This window comes from Phaseolus vulgaris, chromosome 7 (assembly GCF_051622355.1).
Source record: "Phaseolus vulgaris cultivar YP4 chromosome 7, ASM5162235v1, whole genome shotgun sequence".
Lineage (NCBI taxonomy): Eukaryota > Viridiplantae > Streptophyta > Magnoliopsida > Fabales > Fabaceae > Phaseolus > Phaseolus vulgaris.
In genome coordinates this window covers 21,853,866-21,876,662 of record NC_143504.1, presented here as the reverse complement: position 1 = coordinate 21,876,662, position 22,797 = coordinate 21,853,866, and the positions used below count along the sequence as shown (strand labels likewise).

The following is a 22,797-nucleotide window of genomic DNA, read 5'->3' as shown; positions in this document are numbered from 1 at the left end:
TTTGCTAAACTTTCTAGATAGCAAACTAAGGTTCTCTTCATCACTTTCATCATTGGATTCTTGCTTGCTTTTGTGCTTGACAGCTTTTAAGACAATGCTTCTCACATGCTTATCTTCACTTTCTTGAACATTGAGTCTATTCATTTCTAACTCATATTCCCTAAGCTTGCAAAACAAAGAAGCCATACTCAATGATGTTAGATCTTTTGATTCAGATATAGCAGTTACCTTAGGTTGCCAAGACCTATCAAGACATTTGAGGATCTTGATGTTTAGCTCTTCTTTTTCAAAGGTTTTCTCAAGGCTCATGAGGTGATTGATGATGTGAGTGAACCTCTTCTAAACTTCAGCAATTGTCTCACCCTTGAGCATTCTGAACATTTCATACTCTTGGATTAGAGTATGCTTTCTAGCTCTTTTCACCTCATTGGTACCTTCATGAGTTACCTCCAAGGTGTCCCACATTTCTTTTGCTGATTTGCATTGAGAGACCCTGAAAAATTCATCTGAATTCAAGGCAAAAGTTATTATGTTTTTAGCAATGCAATCAAATTTGGCCTTCTTGCTTTCAGAATCAGTCCAGTGAGACCAAGGTTTTTCAATGGAAGATCCATCTTTTTCAAATTTTGGAACAAAGAGGCTGTTTTCAATTGCATCCCAAATACCTTTGTCAAGTGATTCCACAAAGATTTTCATTCTGACTTTCCAAAATTGGTAGTCCAAACCACAAAACAGAGGTGGTCTGTTGATTGAAGCACCTTCCCCAAAAGGTAATCTATCAGCCATATAAAAACAGTTTTAGAATCACACTTGAATAAATTTCAAGAACCAAGCTCTTGATGCCAATTGTTAGAATGTATGGCTTTAAACTAAAGGGGGGGGGGGTGAATGGTTTAAAAAGGGTTTTCACAAACTTTTAAGTCTAGAATGAAATTACTTCTAGAAAACTTGATTCATAATTCATTTTGCCAAAAACACAAAGCAATTTAGCACAACACCAGAAAAACAATCTGTTGTTTATACCAGTTCACAAATATAAATTGAAATTAAAGAGTTCAAGGGATAGAGAAATTGCACACACAGGTTTATACTGGTTCACTCTTAAACAAAGAGCTACATCCAGTCTTCCCAGAAAACACTGGGGAATCCACTAAGTAATCAACCCTAGATTACTTACAACACCCCCAAAGAAGTGACCTTGATCCCCTCAAGACACACACTTCCTTTGGCTCAGCACAAACACCACCAAGAATGTTGATCTTCACAACCTTAAGGACACACAACACTTCTCAGCTTCACACACAAAGTTTTCTCAAAGTACAAAAGGATTACACTTGTTACAGAAAGATCTGAAATCAATACAAGATGAAAATCCTATTCTACACTCTATTGATCAAATTAATCTCAAACCAATCTTCAACTCTTCAAAAGCAAAATCAGTGAAAAACTCAAATCTGTTTTTCTTTTTTATTAAACTCAGTTCTTGTTTGTAACATAATCTGAACAAACTATTTATTGCTTCCAAAGACTGGTCAAAGCATTTAAAACTGGAGCGTATTCAGTTATAAAATCATTTAAAGCTCAGTAAAAGCACAAAACAGTTTTTTGTTATGGTCCCGAAACAAACAATTGGTTGAATGCTCGAATCAATCGGTTGTTTTGGTTTGACAGCAAGTCAACTTATCAAAAACAGTTTTCAACCTTTCTAAAAACACCTAAGTATAAAACAATCGGTTGTTTCGACAAAACAACAAGTTGTTTTTCACTTAGTTTAAAAAACACTTTCAATTAAAAAGGTTTGAGAATGTTTATGCTTTGGATTCAATCAAGAGTAGATTAACAGAGATAATCTACCCCATATCCTATTCTAAAACACCTTAGCAACAACAAGCACATCCAACCTTCCTTAAAACTTCAAAGGATTTGTATTCTTCAAAGCTTTGAACACACTTGATTCAACATGTATAAATTGTCCTTGACCTCAACTCCTAAGTGATGTGTAACTATATTGGATGTATCGGAACAAATATGCTTACTCTTATCATGAGTTACGAGGTTCTTTGACAAGTTTATTGTGGACTTGTTGTCAATGAACAACTTCGTTCCTACATCATGCTTCAAATGTAATTCAATCAACAAGTTGTCTAGCCATGCAACTTGGCATGCACACATAACAATAACTATGTACTCTACTTCACATTTGTACAACACAATCACTTCATCCTAATTTGAACTCCATGGATTAGGACTCCTTCTACAGAGAACACAAATGTGTAGTGATCCAATAACTTCAATTTTCTATGTTCGTGTTTTGTTCTGTAGAAACAAAATACCATTTGCCATGGTTTCTATGTGTTCTCGAGAATTTGTTTAACAGCTAGAAGATGAGATGCATTGAGACTCTCTACATGTATCTCGCTGTCATTCCAACAACAAATTTTTAAGTTGTGTACAAAAAAAGATGTCGTAACGAGGCAACAAATTTCTTATACACATTTTCATTAACTTGTTCACCAATTCCTTCTTTCTTTAGTATTATTCCAATTTCTGAAGGAGTAGTTGTAAAATTATAGTTCAACATATTGAATCTCTTTAATACCTATTGAACAAGATGCTTTGATGTCTCCAAATCCAAGAGGAAAGCTTGAAGACCTTGTTACTGGGTGTGTGCGTGTTGTCTAGTTGTTTGAAACTTTTTAATTCACTCCTTAAGATGATCCAAGTTCATTTGAATCTTTAACCTTTTGAAAAGACGTGTTTTCTAAAAAGCTATCAAAATTTCAACAGGTTGTTTTACCTTAGTAGTTTTTGAAAAAGGTTGAAAGCTGTTTGACTTGGTTGACTTTGCTGTCAAACCAAATCAATCGATTGTTTCGACAAAACAATCGATTGTTTTCCTGAAAACCTTAATAGAATTCTGTTAAGTGGTTTTAATATGTTTTAAATGATCCTAACTAACTTGGCTCCTTTATTAAATGCTTTTGACCAAATGGTTGGTCTATGTTCCTGCCGGTTGACCAGGGTCGTCTATGTGTGTGGCTTGTCCTCACGAGCTAGGGTACCTTTGTTCTGCTCCATCTGAGAGTAACTGAAAAGAAGTGGACAAAGGGGCACCCCCGCGGCCGTTTGCACTCCGACGATCAAGTCAGCTAGCGAGAAACATCAAAGGGACACACCTCCGTATCGGAACACCGTGAATGGATGCTCTGAAGGTGGTCAAATAACTGAGTAACTAGTGATTTCTGCCCTAACTGCCTGTGCGTACAGTGGGTGTGCAAAACAAGACAACTAGGCTTTTCTGTGTGTGTAAAACTGCGAGAATTAGGTCAAAACTCGGATCCCCGTCTCGAATCGTCTAAAGCCCCTTTTAAACGCCTCCAGCATTTAAAGCGTCTTATAGCGCATTAAAGCATATAAAAACGTTCAACGCGTTTAAAATGTTTAAAGCATTTAAAGCATTTAAAGTGTTTTAAAGCGTTCGAAACGTAAACTAAATTAATGCGTACCTTAGCAAACTTTCAGGGAAACTGATATACCTTGATGTTTTAATGCTTTCTGCCATGTGTTCTTCTGACTTGATCGCTACTCTTCGTGGAGGGCCTTACAGCATCGTAACCCAACTTAGGGATAATCCATCGTGTAAGTCCTCCTTCTTGGAGTGCATCTGCGCAAGGGGTGACTTTCTGGGTGCTAACTCATGCGCCCCAACCTTTAGTCACTCGCCCTGGGAGAGTATCTACCTTTCTCTCGTACCATGAACGTGGTTCTCCCTTGGGCGTGGCCCTCTCATGGGTCGTATCTGTCCTAGGGGTCTCCCAGTGGTGGCGTGAGTACTTCACGAGTAAGGTTACCCCCTATTGATACTAGAACTATGGCTTGGAAGCCACCTTTCTCTTCTCTTTATTACTGTTCTGAGGTACTGAGATCTCTCGCGGTGTCGCCCCCTCCACGGTCTTTCCTACCCATGGGTATTGGGGGGTGGCACCGTCGATGCCTTAACCTGGCAATGCCTACACCTGGCGACGCCTCACCTTGGCGACGCCTCACCTTGGAGACGCCTCACCTTGGCGACGCCTCACCGTGGCACGCCTCACCTTGGCGACGCCTTAAGCGGTCAACCTGTTGACTTCCTTCCCTTGGGCCCCTTGAGGGGTCCCACCATATGATGACTTTGACTTTGGTCAACGCCCGGGGACGGGACGGTACACAAACCCCCCAGTCTTGAGCTGACACTTGTTTGAGCAAAAAGACTAAGGCCTCGCCCTAGCATCCACGTGGCATTCCTGCTGACGTGACATTCCTTTGATCAGTTGACGTGACTCTCTCTGAGCGTCTGACGCGACATTCTCTGTGCTGAAGATGTGACATCTTTCAAAAACGCGCGCTTCAAACCACTATTTCATTCACTCTTTGCATCCCCTCTACTGTTCATCTTCCCAAACTTTCTCTGCACCCTTCGCTCTCTCTTTCGCGCTTCCAACCTTCATCCAATCAGACATTCAAAAGGTATGATTTTTCTCCTTCAATGGCCCCTTCTCTTTACTGTATTGTTCTTATAACTGTCTGGGACTGTTCATATCTTCTGCATTTCTGTGTTCTTTTTCCCCATTCCTCTACTTTCTTTTTTCTGAATCTCTCGCGGGGGTAGGGGTTTTTCCTAGGGTTTCTTTCCCTTTTACGCCTTAACCTCATTCGTTGATCCCTTCCTCTTCTTTATTCTTCAGCTCTTCTCATCAAACTATGGCGCGTACAAAAACGACGTCCAACCCTCCACCCCCAAAAATCAACTATAGGGCCCTTTACCCTTGGGCTCTCGACGAGTACTCGAGCCTGGTCTCCACAAAGGCCTGGAGGGATCACGTAGGAGAGTCAAGCACCTACGACCATCGCACCTTCGCGAAAACGCACGACGAAGACATAACAGTGCTCCCGTGTACCCTAGGGGAGCCTGTATGTGGGGACGGACGGGCCAACAATGGAGTCCCCTTCTTTTACTTCTACCAGGTGGTCTTCAAACGCATAGGGATGCGCCTACCCTTCTCTAGGTTCGAAAGAGAACTTCTGACCGAAATCAATGTTGCCCCAGCCCAGCTACACCCCAACGGCTGGGCTTTTGTCAAAGCGTTTGACATCCTGTGTGGGTTTTTCGGACAGGCCCCCTCTGTCGACATCTTCCTTCATTTCTTCGAAGTGAAGAAGCAGGGGAAAAGCCTCTGGGTTAGCCTTAGCGGCATATCTGGAAGGGTCCTCCTGACATTATTCCAACAGTCCTTCAAGGGGTGGAAGGGCAAATTCTTCAAAGTTTGTTGTTCTGACTTTGATCCCTCCGCCCTCGATGGCTTCCCCCTGTACTGGGTGAAGGAAGTGAAGCACACGAAGCCCAAATCCCTTGACGAGCTGCCCTCGACTGATCGAGAGGCTTGCGAAATTCTGGCCAGCGTGGGGGCCTTCAACATCTCCACCCTGATAAGCCTTGAGTACAATGCTGGCCTTGGGTTAGGCTTGCCAAATACATAAGTATGAGAGCCTCCCTCATAGCCTTCTATTCACTGCCCTTGCTTGTTCTTACTTTGTGTATGACTTATCTGCTTTCTTTGTATAGTACTTAACTTGCGCCTAACCCCTACTGCATTTATCTTCTTGGTGCAGGTTCAAAGATGGACAAGCAACGAAGGTTGAGGCTTGCTCAAATTCTGAAGTCTAAGGGCGGGGCTTCCTCACAAGGGGTTGGAGATTCCACACGTCCAACTTCTGCGACCGCCCCTACTTCTCCCAACTCTTGCCCCCAACACCTTCCAACGCCATCAACTCCACCAACACTACTCTTTCTTGATCAACCTCCAAACTCACCCCCTCCCGTCGCGGCCATGCCCCTTGCGCTGGTCAAAACTGCTACTTCATCAGCCCCCCCTTGACAAAGGGAAAAGGGTAGTGGAGGTGACTTCCGACGACGATGAAGACTCTGCTGAGGGGCAAGTCTTCAAGCGACAAAGGACAACCCAACATGCCCCTCAGATAGTCACCTCTGTCACTTCCTCCTCACATGCGGCCGAATCCTTGAGGGAGGACCCTCCAAGTGCCATTTCCCCCCCTCAACCGATGGCCCTGGAGGGTGGGATTGAAGCTGAGCCCACAATAGTTCCACCACCTGCCCCAGAACTCCCCCTCCCAATGCAAGACTCGCTGAGGGGTTTCCTAGGTAGGATGTCCCTGCGCGGCCAGGCTGAAGGGCCCCAGAAGGAAAGCATTTACTATTACATGGGCGCCTTCATGTCTTGTGCCCACACCTAGCATGTGCAGGCCAAGGCCAAAGGCGTCGAAGCCTTTGCCTTCCAAACGCTGGAGAAAGAGGTTGCGTCTCTGAAAGAGGAGAAGGAGAGGTTGGCCACTCACTGGGGGCGTCAAGAGGATGCTTACAAGACTTCTCTGAGGGTGGTGCAGAAGGCGAAGGAGGAGGCTAATAAGCGGTTGCATGAGGAGTCGCAAGCCAACGCTGAACTCCTTAATCAGGTGGTGCCCCTCTGAGTAAAGGTCGCTGATCTGGAAGCAGCGCTGAAGACCTCCATGGTGTAGCAAAAGAAACTTGAGTGCGTGGATCGGGAGCAGACACTGGGGAAAATTGAGGTCGCGCTCGAGGACAAGACCAGTGAGTGCTCCAAGCTAGCCGCCAAGAACGCCACCCTCCAAGCCAAAGTCCAAGAGTTGACGGCTGCTTTGGCTTCCAAAGAACAATAGATGACCACTCAGGCTGCAAACTTCAAGGTTGCTGAGGAAAAGCTGAACGAGGAGGCTGCCACTGGGTTCGCCGATGGGTTCACAGAGGCTCTTGTGCAAGCGGCCTGTGCAAACCACAACATTAACGTCTCTGGGTGTAGCCCTCTGAACGAAGTGGTTGACGGCAAAATAGTGCCCCTGGAGGCCCCTGAAGAATAGCTTTTACTTTGTGCTTCGACAAAACATTTGACGTGTATATAATTGCCTTTTGCTTAATTTGTAACTGTCATGAACTTTATCTGTAATTACAACTCTTGATTTTGCTTAAATGCCTATTCGAACTTTATCTTTGCCTTCGCGTGAGTATTTTAGCTTCTCTTACTCTCTTATCTTTGGTAACTCTTGCTTCCATCCTTCTTTTTCTTCTTGCTCGTCGGTTTTTACTTGCCTTCTGAACTCGTAAAAGTCTTCAACTTTCATTGTACTTACTTGTTTTGAGCCCTCTAGGACTCACTTCCAAAGGCATTGCTGGCTTTTCCATCACTTCAAGATGGAAAAAAGGGGGTTTCATCTCTTCTCTAGCCTCGACATCACTCAAAAGGCGAAGGAGGACTTGATCTCTTCTATGGCCTCGACATCGCTCGAGGGCGTGGAGGGCTTATCTTACCTGTACTGCGTGTCCACGCTCGAGGAGAGACCTGCTCTGGGTGTCCTCAGCGTGTCTAGACACTTGGGACGAAATTCGCGCTTCGGTGCCCACGCCCATGGAGAGGCCTATACAACAGCGCCGTATCGTCCATGGAGTGTCTCAAACACCAAGGCAACTTAGCCCCTATCTCTGCGCGCTTGGTGCCCACGCCTAAACACCAAGATGACCAGAGGTTTTGGCGATTACGCCCAAGGAGAAGGTTTCCCGAAGGATGGCTCTTCTCCTCAACTGCGTGTATCTGCACCAAGTGACCTGGTTCTCCACTGCTCCAAAACATCTTATTGCCTGATGCCCACACTTGAAGGAAACGCCCCCCGCCACTTCCTTGCGAGGTGTCTAAAGACCAGACACCGGGGCTAGTTATTCATACCTGAGGAGGGGGCGCCCTGAAGGAATCCCTTAACCCCTGCTCAGGGACTAGACACCCGAATTTTAACTTATACTGAACGTACCTTGCTAATGGGTTGATCTCTGCACACGAGTATATGCTCCATTTACTTGCTCTGATTTTGACGCTAGCTCCCTTATCTGGCGATGTCTCAACTTGGTGACGCCTACGCCTGGCGACGCCTACTCTTGGCGACGCCTACACCTGGCGACGCCTCGTCCCGGCGACGCCTCATCTTGGCGACTCCTTGTCTGGGCGACGCCTTATCCTGGTGACGCCTTGTCTGGGCGACGCCTTATCTTGGTGACGCCTACCTCAGGCGACGCCTTGAGTCTTTGTCTTTCGTTTCTTAATCTTTGCTCTTACATCGTGTGGGAGGGAAAAACTGAAACAAAGCTTTACTTGAACTTTCATTTTTACTTGGGTGACCTCATTAAAAAACCCCCGAGAGTGAAAAAGAGTGTCCCCTTTACAATTATGTGTTTCATAACTTTCAAACATAACTTTCAACTGAAATAAAATTTTAAATTGGCCGCATTCCAACTGCGTGGAATGGGCCCTCCTTCTAAAGTCTCTAGATTGTATGAACCGTTTCCGTTGGCTTCGGTTACTCTGAAGGGTCTGGTCCACTTGGGAGACAACTTGTTCTCCAACTCGTAAGGATGAGCCTTCCTCACGACCAGGTCGCCAACACGGAACTGCCGCAGCTTCACCTTAGAGCTGTACTGATGCTCTACTCTTCTCTTTACAGCTTCAGCCTTTATCCCTGCTTCCTCTCTGGCCTCGTCCAATAGGTCTAGATTTACCCTTCTTTCCTCATTGGATTCTTCTGCCACAAAGCTTAGGAAACGCGGAGAACTCTCGTGGATCTCTACTGGGATCATGGCATCTGACCCGTACACTAGGCTGAATGGTGTCTCCATAGTGGAAGATTGAGGCGTGGTGTGGTAAGCCCACATGATCCCTGGTACTTCCTTTGCCCACGCCCCTTTAGCCTTCTCAAGCCTTCGCTTCAATCCCCTAAGCAAAACTCTATTTGCTGACTCTACCTGTCCATTCGTCCGGGGGTATTCGACTGATGCGAACACCTGCTTGATTCCCACTTCTGCACACAACTTCCCCAACTGTTGGCTCGCGAACTGAGTGCCATTGTCGGAGATCAGACGCCTTGGCACCCCGAAACGACACACAATGTTCTTCCAAACAAAGTGTTGTACTTTGTGTGCAGTGATCTGTGCAACTGGTTCTGCCTCTATCCACTACGTGAAGTACTCAATGGCGACTATCAAATACTTCATCTGCCTTATAGCCAGAGGGAAAGGCCCCAGAATATCAATTCCCCATGTGTGGAAAGGCCATGGGCTGTAGATCGATCTCAGCTCCTCTGGAGGTGCCTTATGCCAGTCTGCATGCATTTGGCATTGCTTGCATCGCTGGGCGTATCTTACACAATCTTCCCTCACTGATGGCCAATAAAACCCTGCGCAAATCACCTTGGAAGCTAATGATCTTCCCCCCCACGTGGCTTCCGCAAATCCCCTCGTTAAGCTCTGACATGATCCTCGTACACTCATCGCCACTCACACATGTCAGGATTGGTTGCGTGAACCCATGCCTAAATAGCACTCCATCAACGAGGGTGTACCTTGCAGAGTTCTTCTTTATCTTCTTCCCTTCTCCAGGCTCTGTTGGGAGAATTCCATCTGCAATGTATCGCCTATAAGGAGTCATCCACGTGTCGCCTTCCTCCAAGGCGCATACATGCACGCCCTTCTCTCCCTTGGGCGAGGCCGTGTAGGTGCTGATGCGGGGTGCCCTCGCCGTATCTTGAATCAAAGAGCGCTGGCTCCTTGGTTTTCCTCTTGCCGTGCTAATGTGAAGGACATCCACCCTGTTGTCCGCCACGAACTTTCGTGGTGTTTTGAGCGTCTCTTGGATGACTGTCCTCTGCCTTCCCACCTTGCCTGAGCTGGCCAGCTTGGCGAGTAGGTCAGCTCTGGCATTTTGTTCTCCAGGGACATGCACTAGCTCGAACGTAGCGAAGGCTCCTTTCAACACTTCGACGTATCTCAAGTACGCAGCCATCTGTGGATCCTTTGCCTGGTACTCCCCTATTACTTGCCCTATGACCAATTGTGAGTCACTCTTCGCCAAGAGGCTTTGCGCGCCCATCTCCTTGGCCAAGAGCATTCCAGGGATCAGCGCCTCGTACTCAGCTTGGTTATTGCTGGCTTTGAAGGCGAAGCGTAAGGCTTGCTCGATCAACACTCCGTTAGGCCCCTCCAAGATTATCCACCTCTTGAGGGTCTCCTCCTGGTGAGAGCTCTGCCACGAAATCTGCTTAGACTTGCCCCTTGATGGATCCCCTGGGTTCATACTGGATGTCAAATTCTAACAGCTCCACTGCCCAGCGAACCATCCTCCCAGCTACATCTGGTTTCTGAAGTACTTTCTGGATGGGGAGATTCGTCATCACCACCTCTGTGAAACTGTGGAAGTAATGGCGAAGCCTCCTGGCTGAGAACACTACTGCTAGTGCCGCCTTCTCCAGAGATTGGTATCTCGTCTCTGGACCTTGCAAGGCCTTGCTTACGAAGTAGATGGGCCTCTGCACTTGGTCTTGCTCCTGGACCAGCACAGAGCTGATGGCCTACTCTGTTACTGCGAAGTATAATCGGAGGGGGACGCCTGCCCGTGGCTTGCAAAGCTCAGGTGGCGTCGCCAGGTACTCCTTCAACTTGAGGAATGTTGCTTCACACATCTGTCCATGCAAAACGGCTATTCCTCTTTAGGCACTGGAAGTAGGGGTGGCCCTTCTGATGGCATTCCTATGAGCTCTTCTTTGCTTTTGAAGATGAAAGTTGCGGAAGCTTAGTGGATGAGATGAGCAAGGCCTTTCTAAGAAGTATGGGTGCCTTGAAGGTGCATGGGAGTGGGGAATTGGGGAGGTTTGGCCAGCCCCTTTGAAGGTGATGAAGTGAAGATTAAAACCTAGATGCTAGGCAAAGAGTAGTGTATGGCACAAATTTGGTAGCATAACAATACTCTATTCAATCTTGCAAATACATGAGCCAAGCACCTCAATTTATAGTGTTTAGAGGGCTGGAATTTGAAGAGCCAGATACAAATGAAATGTAATCTAAATGACATGCAAATGAAGGAGCACATGGAGGTACACGGAGCACATGGGATGGTGGCTTCCAAAATTCAGCACATTTGAGGTAGGTTATAGAATTCTTTCATGTGCTAGGAGTTCTAGAACCTTATGCTCCACTTAGGCTAATTGTGGCCTGGACCTAAGTTTAATTAGGAGTAGGAAGCTCTAATTAAACTTAGGTTAGCATTTTAGGTACCACTTTGCATGTTTCAACACATTTACAAAAATATTTAAACTATGCTACTTTGACTAGAAAATAAGAAAAACTATGACACACTAGAGTCTATGACATGTAAAATGTGTCCTCTTGACCCCTCTTTGACTATGACTCTAGTGGTTGCCTCTCAAAGGGTTGGTGCTGGGGCCTCTTCCATCACCTTCTCCCCTCCAACAAACACAAACCTTGACAGGGCTGCCATCCTCCCAGTCAATTGCGAACTTCTTTAACTGAGGTTGGGCTCCTCACGGTGATGATAGCTGCACACTTATCAGGGTTCGCCTCTATCCCCCTCTCAGTGAGCATAAATCCCAAGAACTTCCCTTCCTCGACGCCAAAAATGCACTTTTTTGGGTTTAATTTGAGGCGGTACTTTGATATGGTAGCAAACAGCTCTTCCAGATCCGCTGCGTGCTGCCCTCTCTCGTGCGAAGTCACCACCATGTCATCTACGTAGGCCTGCATGTTGCTTCCCAGCATAGGTGCAAGGACCTTGTCCATTAGCCTTTGGTAGGTGGCCCCTGCATTCTTCAACCCAACTGGCATCACCTTATAACAGTAGCTGCATGTCTCCGTCATGAACGTCGTTTTACTCTCATCCCTTGGATGCATCTTGATCTAATTGTAACCTGAGAACGCATCTAAGAAACTCAGCATCTTGCAGCCCGAGGCGCTATCCACCAACGCGTCGATGTTGGGCAGCGGGTACGAATCTTTGGGGCACGCCTTGTTCAAATCTGTGACGTCAACGCACATCCTCCACTTCCCATTCTCCTTCTTCACTAGCACTACGTTGGCCAGCCACTCAGGGTATTGTATATCCCTGATATGCCCAGAGCTTAGCAACTTTTGCGTCTCTTCCTTCACGACGAGGCATCGTTCTTCGTTGAACTTCCTCCTTCTCTGTCGCACAGGGCGAACCCTGGTGTCCATGGTCAGATGGTGGCACAAAAAATATGGGTCGATGCCTAGCATGTCCGAGGCGGTCCATGCGAACGCATCTAAGTGGCGTGAGATCACGACCGCCACTTCCTCTTGTTCTTCTAGGCTCAACAAACGTCCCAATTTGAACACCTTACCCCCTATTTGCCTTTCCACCACATTGTCTACTGGTTGGGGTTGCTTATCCCGCACGCTCTCTGCGCGAGACTCATTTATGTGATCCTCTTCTATTGGCGTCGCCCCATCGGATGCATCAGGCGTCCCCTCCCATGACGCTTCTTCCATGGGCCAGGCGTCCCCGAATTTTCCTTCTCTGCGCGCATCTTCTATAGGCGTCGCCCTTGCAGGTGTGGCCTCGATAGGCGTGGACTCCGCGGGCGTCGCCTTTTCCAAGGGTTCTAACTCCATGGGCGTATATGAAAGGGGCGTCTGCTCAAGTACCATGAACACGCCTCTCTTCGTCTTCAAACTATTCTCATAGCATTTTCGAGCCTCCTCTTGATCGGATTTGATCACAATCACCTTGCCAGTTAGATCTGGCAACTTCATCTTCATGTGGCGGGTGGAGGACACCGCCCTTAGTCGATTCAGCGCCGGTTTGCCCATCAAGATGTTGTAGGCTGAACTGGCGTTTACAACTAAGTACTGAATGCTCTCGGTACGTGACGCCGTTCCATCTGTAAACGTCGTCCTCAACTCTAGTTAGCCTCGTACCTCTACTTGATTCTCCCTAAACCCATACAAACACCCGGTGTAGGGCCTCAGCAGGTTAGGGGACAATTGTAACTTATCGAACGTCGACCAATTTATGACATCTGCAAAACTGCCCTGGTCGACGAGAACCCTGTGCACCTTCCTCCCAGCTGTGACAACTGAAATGACCACAGGGTCATTGTCGTGTGGGACGACATCTCGTAGGTCAGCCCTGGTGAACACAAGGTCTGACTCCCACTGATCGTCTGACTCCGCCTGAGCAATTGAATTCACTGATCTCACATACCTCTTACGCTGAGAGGCAGTGGGCCCTCCTCCGGAGAAGCCACCAGAAATGGTGTGCACCTCTCCATGGATCGATATTTCATGCGCCTAATCCTCCTCTGGTACTGCCAAGGTTGTGGTCGCAACAGACCCCCAACTAGATAATCCTTTAAGAATCCACTCTTCACAAGCTCATCCAACTAATAGCCCAGCGCTAAAAAGTTGTTGATATGATGCACGAACGCCTCATGAAACTCGCACCACGACTCTTTGTGGGGTCCTAGCACCTTGTCAGACTTCACCGGTGGCCTCAACCTGTCAGCTATGTTGGGCACAACGATGAGGTCTTTTAGCTCCACCACAAAATTGTGCCTCGGGGGTCTATTTCCTTCCCTCGCTGGCCTGTTTCCCTCTGCTCGACCCCTGGGCTGGGGGCGTCTTGCCTCGTAGGGGCGTCTCCTCTCCTGGCTCTTTCTCCCTGTCGCGGGCTCGTGGACCCTGGCGGGTTGAGCGCGCGGGCGCAACACTCGTGCGTTTCTCATATACTTCACCCTCAGAGGCGATGTGTTCCACCGTGCGACGCCTTATCTCAGCAAAAGTCTTGGGGCGGTTGCGGATGAGTGACTCGCAGAAAGGCCCGGGGCACACCCCCTTTCTGAAGGCGTACACGATCATGGGCTCTTCTGTGGTGCCAACCTTCACCACTTGCGCCTCAAAGCGGTTTATGTATTCCTTCAAGGTCTCGCCTTGATATTGCTTCACGTCGAACAAGTCATATGAAACTGGGGGTGGAGCCCTGTTTGCTAGATACTGCTATCTGAATAGCTACGAAAGCTGTGCGAAAGACGTGACGTGACCTTCTAGGAGGCTAATGAACCAATCCATCTGCGTGTGGAACATGGTGAGATGCGCCGCGCCTCAGGGTCTTCCATCCCTGTGAACGTCACCTTAGGCCCAGTGAATGTGTTGGGGATCACCGCCTCTAGGATATGCTGCGAGAATGGCGTAGAAAACTCCCTTGGTGGGGTGAAGGGCTCGGGTTCATCTACGTCGCGTTGTCCCGTGGGTTTGCGCCACCCACGGCGCAACTCCTCATTCACGCGGTGGAGCTCCTCGTTTCTCGCCTGAGATGCCGCGAGATCCTCCTGCATGCGATCTTGCTCAGCCTTTGACGCTGCCATTGCTTCTTGCAACCCCTGCATCATACCCATAAGCTACTAGATGGTCATCTTTTCACTCTCAGCGCGCATCGTACCTTGTCTCGTGGATCTCATCATCTGTGGTTTCTGGGACTTCTTCTAGCTGTCGTGCAACTCCAAGGGAACTCGAACGAACACGGTCAAACAACAACTCAACCAAAAGTAGTCGGTGAAAGCTGCACCAATTTCTCAATGAACAATGGCTCTTAGTATTATCTCGAGGGAATTGGATTGAAAACCGTGACTGGAACTGAATTCTTGCGGTGAGACTGGTGTTTTAAATCGGCCCCACGGTGGGTGCCAAATGTTCCCGCCGGTTGACCAGGGTCGTCTTTGTGCGTGGCTTGTCCTCGCGAGCTAGGGCACCTTCGTTCTGCTCCGTCTGAGAGTACCTGAAAAGAAGTGGACAAAGGGGCGCCCTCACGGCCGTTTGCACTTCGACGATCAAGTCAGCTAGCGAGAAACATCAAAGGGACACACCTCCGTATCGAAACACCGTGAATGGATGCTCTGAAGGTGGTCAAATAACTGAGTAACTAGTGATTTCTACGCTAACTGCTTATGCATACAGTGGGTGCACAAAACAAGACAACTAGGCTTCTCTGTGTGTGTAAAACTGCGAGAATTAGGTCAAAACTTGGATTCCCGTCTCGAATCGTCTAAAGCCCCTTTTAAACGCCTCCAACATTTAAAGCGCATTAAAGCGTGCATCTGCGCAAGGGGAGCCTTTCTGGGTGCCAACTCACGCGCCCCAACCTCTAGTCACTCGCCCTGGGAGAGTATCTACCTTTCTCTCGTACCATGCACGTGGTTCTCCCCTGGGCGTGGCCCTCTCATGGGTCGTATCTGTCCCAGGGGTCTCCCAGCGGTGGCGTGGGTACTTCACGAGTCAGGTTACCCCCTACTAGTACTAGAACTATGGCCTGGAAGCCACCTTTCTCTTCTCTTTAGTACTGTTCTGAGGTACTGAGGTCTCTCGTGGTGTCGCCCCTTCCACGGTCTTTCCTACCCATGGGTATCGGGGGGTGGCACCGTCGATGCCTTAACCTGGCGACGCCTCACCTTGGTGACGCCTCACCTTGGCGACGCCTCATCTTGGCGACGCCTCATCTTGGCGACGCCTTATCTTGCCAACGCCTACACCTGGTGACGCCTTAAGCAGTCAACCTGTTGACTTCCTTCCCTTGGGCCCCTTGAGGGGTCCCACCATATGTTGACTTTGACTTTGGGCAACGCCCGGGGACGGGACGGTACAGTCTATATAAAGGTGGTTTTACGTTCCTAATCTTGGAGTAACAGAAAGAGTTTATCAAAATAGTTTTTCAAAGATTTGAAAGAGCTTTGGATCATTCTTAAGTGTGTGGAATAGGATTGGGTTGTAATTCTGAACTTTAAGCTTTGTAATACCTAGGTGTATTCTATTCCCTTCTTCCTTGATTACTGTATTTATGTAGTTGTGTTGCCAAGGAGTGTTGTGTGTTCTTGAGGTGTTCAAGATCAACATTCTTGGTGTGGTTTGCCAAAGGTAGTGTGTTTCTTGAGGGGTTCAAGGTCACTACTTTGGTGTGTGATGTTTGTAATCTGGTTTTGATTACATAGTGGATTACCTAGTGGTTTCTGGGAACTGGATGTAGCTCTTGGTGTAAGAGTGAACCAGTATAAATCTGTTTGTGTGATTTTCTCTTTCCATGATCTCATATATATCTATTTTAAGTTGTTTTTATTAACTGCTGATAAAAACTACCGATTGTTTCGACAAAACAACCGATTGTTTTTCTGATGTCATCTTAAATGAATCACAAACAGGAGTGTAAAATAGATTCCACCCTTGCATTAAATCTCAAGCAATTAGCATCTCAATCTTTATGAAAGTAAAATGTTTTTCAAACTAAGTTGAAAAAACCGATTGTTTTTTCGAAATAACCGATTGTTTATACTTAGGTGTTTTGAGAAAGATTGAAAACTGTTTTTAAATGGTTGAAACTGTTAAGTACCAAAACAACCGATTGATTCGAGGAAACAACCGATTGTTTGTTTTGGAACCATAACAGAAAAACTGTTTTGTGTTTGACTGAGCTTTAAATGCTTTAACTGAATACGCTCCAGTCATTAAATGCTTTGACCAATCTTTTAATGCAATTTAAAAGTTTGTTAAGATTTGATAACAAACTACATATTTGAATATATTAAGAAAAACAGATTTGAGAATTAAGAATCTTTTTTACAAAGTTTTTCAAAAGAGTTTTTCAAAGTGCTGAGATTGCTTAAGAGTTTTGTGATTGATCAAGGTGCTGGAATAGGATTCTACTTGTATTGATTTCAGATATTCATCTGTAACAAGTGTAATCTTTGTAATCTGTTGAATAATTCGTTTCTGTGTTTTGCTGAGATTGGTTGTGTGTTCTTGAGGTGTTCAAGATCAGCAATCTTAGTGTTGGCCAAGGAGAGTGTGTTTCTTTAGGTGTTCAAGGTCATTCTCTTGGTTGTTGTGTAAGTGATCAAGTGGTGATTGCTTAGTGGATATCCTCAGGGTTTCTGAGAAGACTGGATGTAGCTCTAGTTTGGAGTGAACCAGTATAAACAACTGTGTACAATTTCTCTATCCCTATCTCTTTAAATTCAGTTTTGTCATTTTGAAACTGGTATAAACAATCGATTGTTTTGCTAAATTAACCGATTGTTTTTTCCAGCTTTGTGCTTTTGCTGTTTGTTTTGAAAAACTGAATCCTTAATCAAGGTTCTTTTGAAGAATTTTCATTCTAAGGTTAATAGTTTACTAAAATCTTTCTTAAACAATTCACCCCCCTCTCGTTTAAGTCCATATATTCTAACAATCTTATCCTAAATATAGCAGCAACTTCAGCCTTCCATCAAACACTTGGATTTGGATTCTTCAAAGCCTTTGATCACACTTGACTCAATAATCTCCCCCTATTTGATGAAGATAAATCCCTGGTTGCTTGTGTTGGACTTGTTTGAATCTGAAGCAGTTCCTGCAAAACAAAGTTTGAGCAATATACAACATCTATGGCAGTAGGTTTGAGAGAACCAATCGATTAGCTTCTTCATGAGTTACTTGAAAAACTTCAAGCAATTTACTATAATTTTCGGCACTTAGGGAAACACATGAACTTACATTGCTTGAGCTACTTGACTCATCATCTCCTTCTGCAATTAAGCATATGTTTGCTTTTTCATCTGCAATTAAGCAATATATGCTCTTCTTGATTTTCCCTTCTTCTCCTTGTAGCTTGATTTCTTTTCATTGCTTTCTTTATTTGGGCAATCAGCTTTTATATGACCTTGTTCACCACAACCAAAGTAAGTATAATTGTTAGAATTGAAATCACTAGTTTTCTTGTTGCCATACCTTTCTTGTTGGCTTCTTTGTTGCGATTTCTCTTCAAGAATCCACTAAACTTTTTGGACAACAAGCTAAGGTTTTCTTCTTCACTTTCATCACTTGAATCTTGTTTGTTGTTGTGCTTGGCAGCTTTCAAGGCAATGCTTCTCACATGCTTGTCTTCACTTTCTTGAACATTGAGTCTATTCATTTCTAACTCATGTTCTCTAAGCTTACCAAACAATGAAGCTGTTGTCAAGGATGTCAAATCTTTTGATTATGAAATTGTTGTCTCCTTAGGTTGCCAAAATATATCAAGGCACTTGATAATCTTGATGTTTAGTTATTCTTTATCAAAGGTTTTCCCAAGGCTCATTAGATGGTTGATGATGTGAATGAACCTCTTTTGCACTTCAGCAATAGATTCTCCCTTAAGCATTCTGAACATCTCATACTCTTGTATTAGAGTATGTTTCCTTGCTCTCTTCACATCATTTATTCCTTCATGGGTGACTTCCAAAGTGTCCCACATCTCCTTGGCCGATGAACATTGTGATAGCCTGAAAAATTCATCCGAATTCAAAGAAGAAGTTATGATATTTTTGGCAATACAATCAAACTTAGCCTTTTTATTTTCAGCATCAGTTCATTAGGACCAAGGTTTTTCAATGGAAGATCCATCTTTTTCAAATTTAGGAATAAAAAGGCCATTTTCAATGCATCCCGAATTCCTTTGTCAAGAGATTCAACAAAGATTTTCATTCTAACTTTCCAGAATTGATAATTCACCACAGAACAGAGGTGGTCTGTTAATTGAAGCACCCTCTCCAGAAGGTAGTTTTTCAGGTATTGAAAAAAGATTTTAGGATCAAACTTGAGTAATTTTCAAGTACCAAGCTCTTGATTCCAATTGTTAGAATATATGGCCTTAAAAGAGAGGGGGGGGGGGGGTGAATTGTTTAAGGGGGGTTTTCGAAAACTTTTTAAGCTAGAACAAAATCCTTTGAATGAAACTAAATCAGAAATTCAGTTAGCCAATATATAAAGCACAAAACAGTAAAGCACCAGAAAAACAATCAGTTGTTTCTTCGAAACAATCGGTTGTTTATACCAAAAAATCAATAACAACTAAATTTAAATGAGTTTAAGGGAAGAAAGAGATACACAAACAGTTTATACTGGTTCACTCTTAAACCAAGAGCTACATCCAGTCCCCAGAATCCATTGGGCAATCCACTAAGCAATCAAATACATATTACACACAAAACCACCAAAGAAGTGACCTTGAACCCCTCAAGAAACACATTTCCTTTGGCACAGCACACACCAACAATGTTGATCTTGACAACCTCAAGAGCACACAACACTCCTTGGCTTACAACACCATAAAATACAAAGTATGCAGAACGAATTACACTTGTTTACAAAATGAACTGAAATCAATACAGATGTAATCCTATTCCACTCTCTCTTGAGAAAACCAAAGTTGGATATTGAATGTTCAAATCTTGAAAGCAATCTCTCACAATTGAAAAACTCAAATCTGTTTTTCTTGTTTGTTATAAAACATAAACAAACTATTTATAGCTTTCAAAGATTGGTCAAAGCATTTAAAACATGAGCGTATTCAGTTGAAAATCATTTAAAGCACACTCAACTAACAAAACGGATTCTGTTAGGATTTTCAAACAAACAATCGATTGAAAGCACGAAACAATCAATTGTTTTGGTTTGACAACAAGTCAACCAACCAAAACAATTTTGAACCTTTTCAAAAACACCTAAGAGTAAAACAATCGATTGTTTCGACAAAACAACAGGTTGTTTTTCACTTAGTTTGAAAAACACTTTAATCTTAAAAGATTTGAAAACACTTTAGCTTTAGATTCAACAAAGAATGGATTACACAGATAAACTACCCAGATCCTATCCTAAACACAGCAGCAACTTCAGCCTTCCATGAAACACTTGGATTTGGATTCTTCAATGCCTTTGATCACACTTGATTCAACAAAAAATTCAGCCCAAATGGGATCTTGATGTAAACCAAAAATACATGAAGATAACCAAGGATGTTGTACTTGAAGGGTCATCTCAACAAGCAAAGAATGAATTCATCACAAGGAGGAATGGACAAGGGCCTAAACACTTGATGTTCTTCCTATTAGTCTTCTTAAAATAATTAGCAAAATGTTGTAAATAAGTGGGCTCACATAAAGGGTCCAAATAGTAAAGAATAAACAAAAGTAGAGTAGGTTTTATGTAGAACATAAAAGGAAGGTGTAGATATAGATATACGAGGTGCTAATGTACAAAGATAAGTCACACTTTCCATGTGACATAAAAAGAAGGTGTAGGTGTAGTTTTAGGAAGTACCAAAGAAAGAAACCAAGTCACACCTCCCTTGTGACATGAAATTGGTGCCAAATTCAAATGCTTCTCATTTGAATTTTCCCACTTTAATTTCATCCCTCTCACACTATAAATAGAGGTCCTATGCTCATGTAAATTCGGATTTGGAAATTGAAGAAAATTTACTCTACTCAAATTGAGAGAGATTTGTGAGACTTGTTCTCCTTCTACTAGTCTTATCTTGTCAGTTTGGGGAAGCTCTCAAGTGGTGGCATCTTGTACTTATCTTGGATCAATCACCATCCAAGTGGCATGTTCTGCCCTTCCGTTGCTTCATTCACATAAGTTCCTTCTAGCTTCATCTCCATTTTTCCATTTCTGCACCTAATCTACAAATTCTATTCAGTCAATTGTGCTTGTTCTTCATTTCTGTACCGCCCTGGTGGTCGGGAGTGATGACGTGGCATCCTGCCACAGTATAGGCGTGTCGACAAGGCGCCAGGTTGGCAGAAGGGAAGGAAGTCGGGGGGCTCGCGTAGTCGCTAGTTGTTAAATTGGCGTGTTCCGATCTCGAGCTTACCAGAGTCGGCGATCACCAGGTTAAAGATGAAGTCGCCAGATGTAGATTCAGACGACCTAGTCATTGGAGATCGCCAGAGCAAGCACATCGTCGAAGATGAAGGAGAAGCAGATTATGAAGGCGGCCGGCGAGACCACAGGGAAGGTGTATGAAGGCCCCTAACTCGCCAGTTCCAGTAGAGATCGCACTCCCAAGTTAGCTATGCATTGGGCAGTACCATGCATAGGTAACTTAGCCAAAATGAGAGTAGAAGCAGCGCCAAGTCAGGGAGCCTCCAGATGATGGCACGTGTACGGTTGGATGCGAGCCACGTGTCCAAGTCTGTAACTGCCAGGAGAGAGAAAGCTACCAGGTATATAAGAGTTCTTAACGAACTTTCTGAGGTACGCACGTTCAGTTTATACTCTTTACGCTTGCGAGTTAGAGCTGACTGTGAGAGAGGATTTGCACGGTTTTTGTTCTCTTAGTATTTGGTGATACCGTCACTGACTTGAGCGTTCGAGCGCGATCGGCCGCAGCGGCGCCGCTCTGTTTCTTTGCAGGTTCTTGAAGTGGATCTCGAAGAGGAACGGAGGTTCGAAGCGGTGCATACGTCGATCCTTTGACGAGGCAGTTTCCAGCGTCCTGGTCAACAGGCAGGATCATCAGGCGCCCACCGTGGGGCCGTGTAAAACTTGCTCCCATCCACAGCGTAAGTTCTTGGAAGTTTTCGAAGTTTTCTGCGTGGTTGTGTGCTGGTGCAACCGTCGTTCGCTGTTTGTTCGAGTTTCGTTCGGTGAAGTCGCGTTTTGTACCGTTCGTTTGTCTTTTCGATCGGTGGAGTGTGGTTTCTTGCTGTTTACACGTAATCTGTTTGGTGGAAGTTCGAGTTCTTTCGTTCGTCTGGTTGTCCGCGGGGAAGCGGTGGTTTCTGGTGAAGTTGTGGTTTTCTTTGAAGGCTTACGGTGTTCTTGAGTTTTCTTGCACAGTTTCGCACTGTTTTCTTCGATTGATCGCTGGTTCGATCGTGGTTGAAGTGTTGTTCGCTGCATTCCTGTGATTCGCTGAAGTTCATGAGAAAAATGAGAAGCAATCGTTCAAGCCCCGTGGCGCCTGTCGCTGCTGAAGGCGACGCCGCCATGACCATGGCGCAGATGGCGGAGATGATGCGCTCGTTGCAGGCAACTGTGGAAGCCTCACGCGTAGAGCAGGCGAGGATACATGAGGACCTGGTTGCCTCTCGCGCCAGGAACGAGGAGCTTAGCAAGGTGACTGAGGAGCTGCGTCAAGCTCTTCGGGAACAGCAAGGGCGTTCTTCTGCTGAGGAGGTGGCGCCGTCGACGCCACCTCATGTTTTCCCTATGCCTTTTGTTCAGGCGATTACTGACACGCCCATTCCTGCGAGCGTGGTTCCGGTTAAGGCTGTTTTCACCGGCGTGGAGGATCCTGAAGCTCATCTCACCACGTTCCATACGAAGATGATGCTGTCAGGAGGGTCAGACGCCGTCTACTGCAAGATGTTCGTGAGTACGCTCCAGGGGACGGCGATGGAGTGGTTCGTGAGCCTCCCTAAAGGCCACATAACCAATTTTCAACAGTTCTCGAAGATTTTTGTCGAGCAGTACATCGTGAATAAGGCGCCGCCTAGGGTGTCTTATGATCTGTTTGATATAAGGCAGTACCATGGGGAGTCCCTCAGAGATTACCTGAATCGCTTTGGAGCGCAGATGGTCAGATCGCCGGCCAAGGATGAAGAAATGCTGGTCTATGCCTTCAAGAAGGGCGTGCAGCCAGGACCATTCTGCGAGGCCTTGATCAGGGCTCACCCTGCGACGTTTGCTGAAGTCAGGCGACTTGCGGTGGCTCACATCGCCGACGAGAATGAAGTCGCCGAGAAGAGAGGAAGCGTGGCTCCCGCCAGGCCACGCGCCCAGACCAGGATCCAGCCGCAGAGGGTGCTGGAGACGGCGGCGGCGGCCAGGAAGGACCAGAGGACTCGCCATCCTTACGATAGGAGGAACAAGGGAAGGAGCCAAGCGCGCCAGCAACCAGCACGCCGGGAATACAAATTTGTCATGGGACTGGCAGACCTGATCGCCATTCCTAACATATCTGCTAGGTTGAAAGCGCCTGAGAAGGTGGGCGACAAGGTGCTGGGGTCAAAGCCAGAAGCCTGGTGTGAGTTCCACCAATGTTTTGTCCACACTTTGGACTCGTGTTTGTCTTTGGGATATCAGCT

At 45.7% G+C, this 22,797-nt stretch overlaps 1 protein-coding gene across 1 annotated transcript; it reads right to left on the bottom strand.

The window, feature by feature from the left end:
* Positions 1-8,317: 8,317 nt before the first annotated feature.
* LOC137817206 (uncharacterized) lies at positions 8,318-8,770 on the bottom strand. Its single transcript, XM_068620451.2, has one exon. The coding sequence runs from the start codon at positions 8,768-8,770 to the stop codon at positions 8,318-8,320; it is 453 nt and encodes a 150-aa protein (XP_068476552.2).
* Positions 8,771-22,797: the final 14,027 nt, after the last annotated feature.

Coding starts and splice junctions, on each gene's coding strand:
- LOC137817206 (XM_068620451.2), bottom strand. CDS start 8,770: ATGTGGGCTTACCACACCACGCCTCAATCTTCCACTATGGAGACACCA.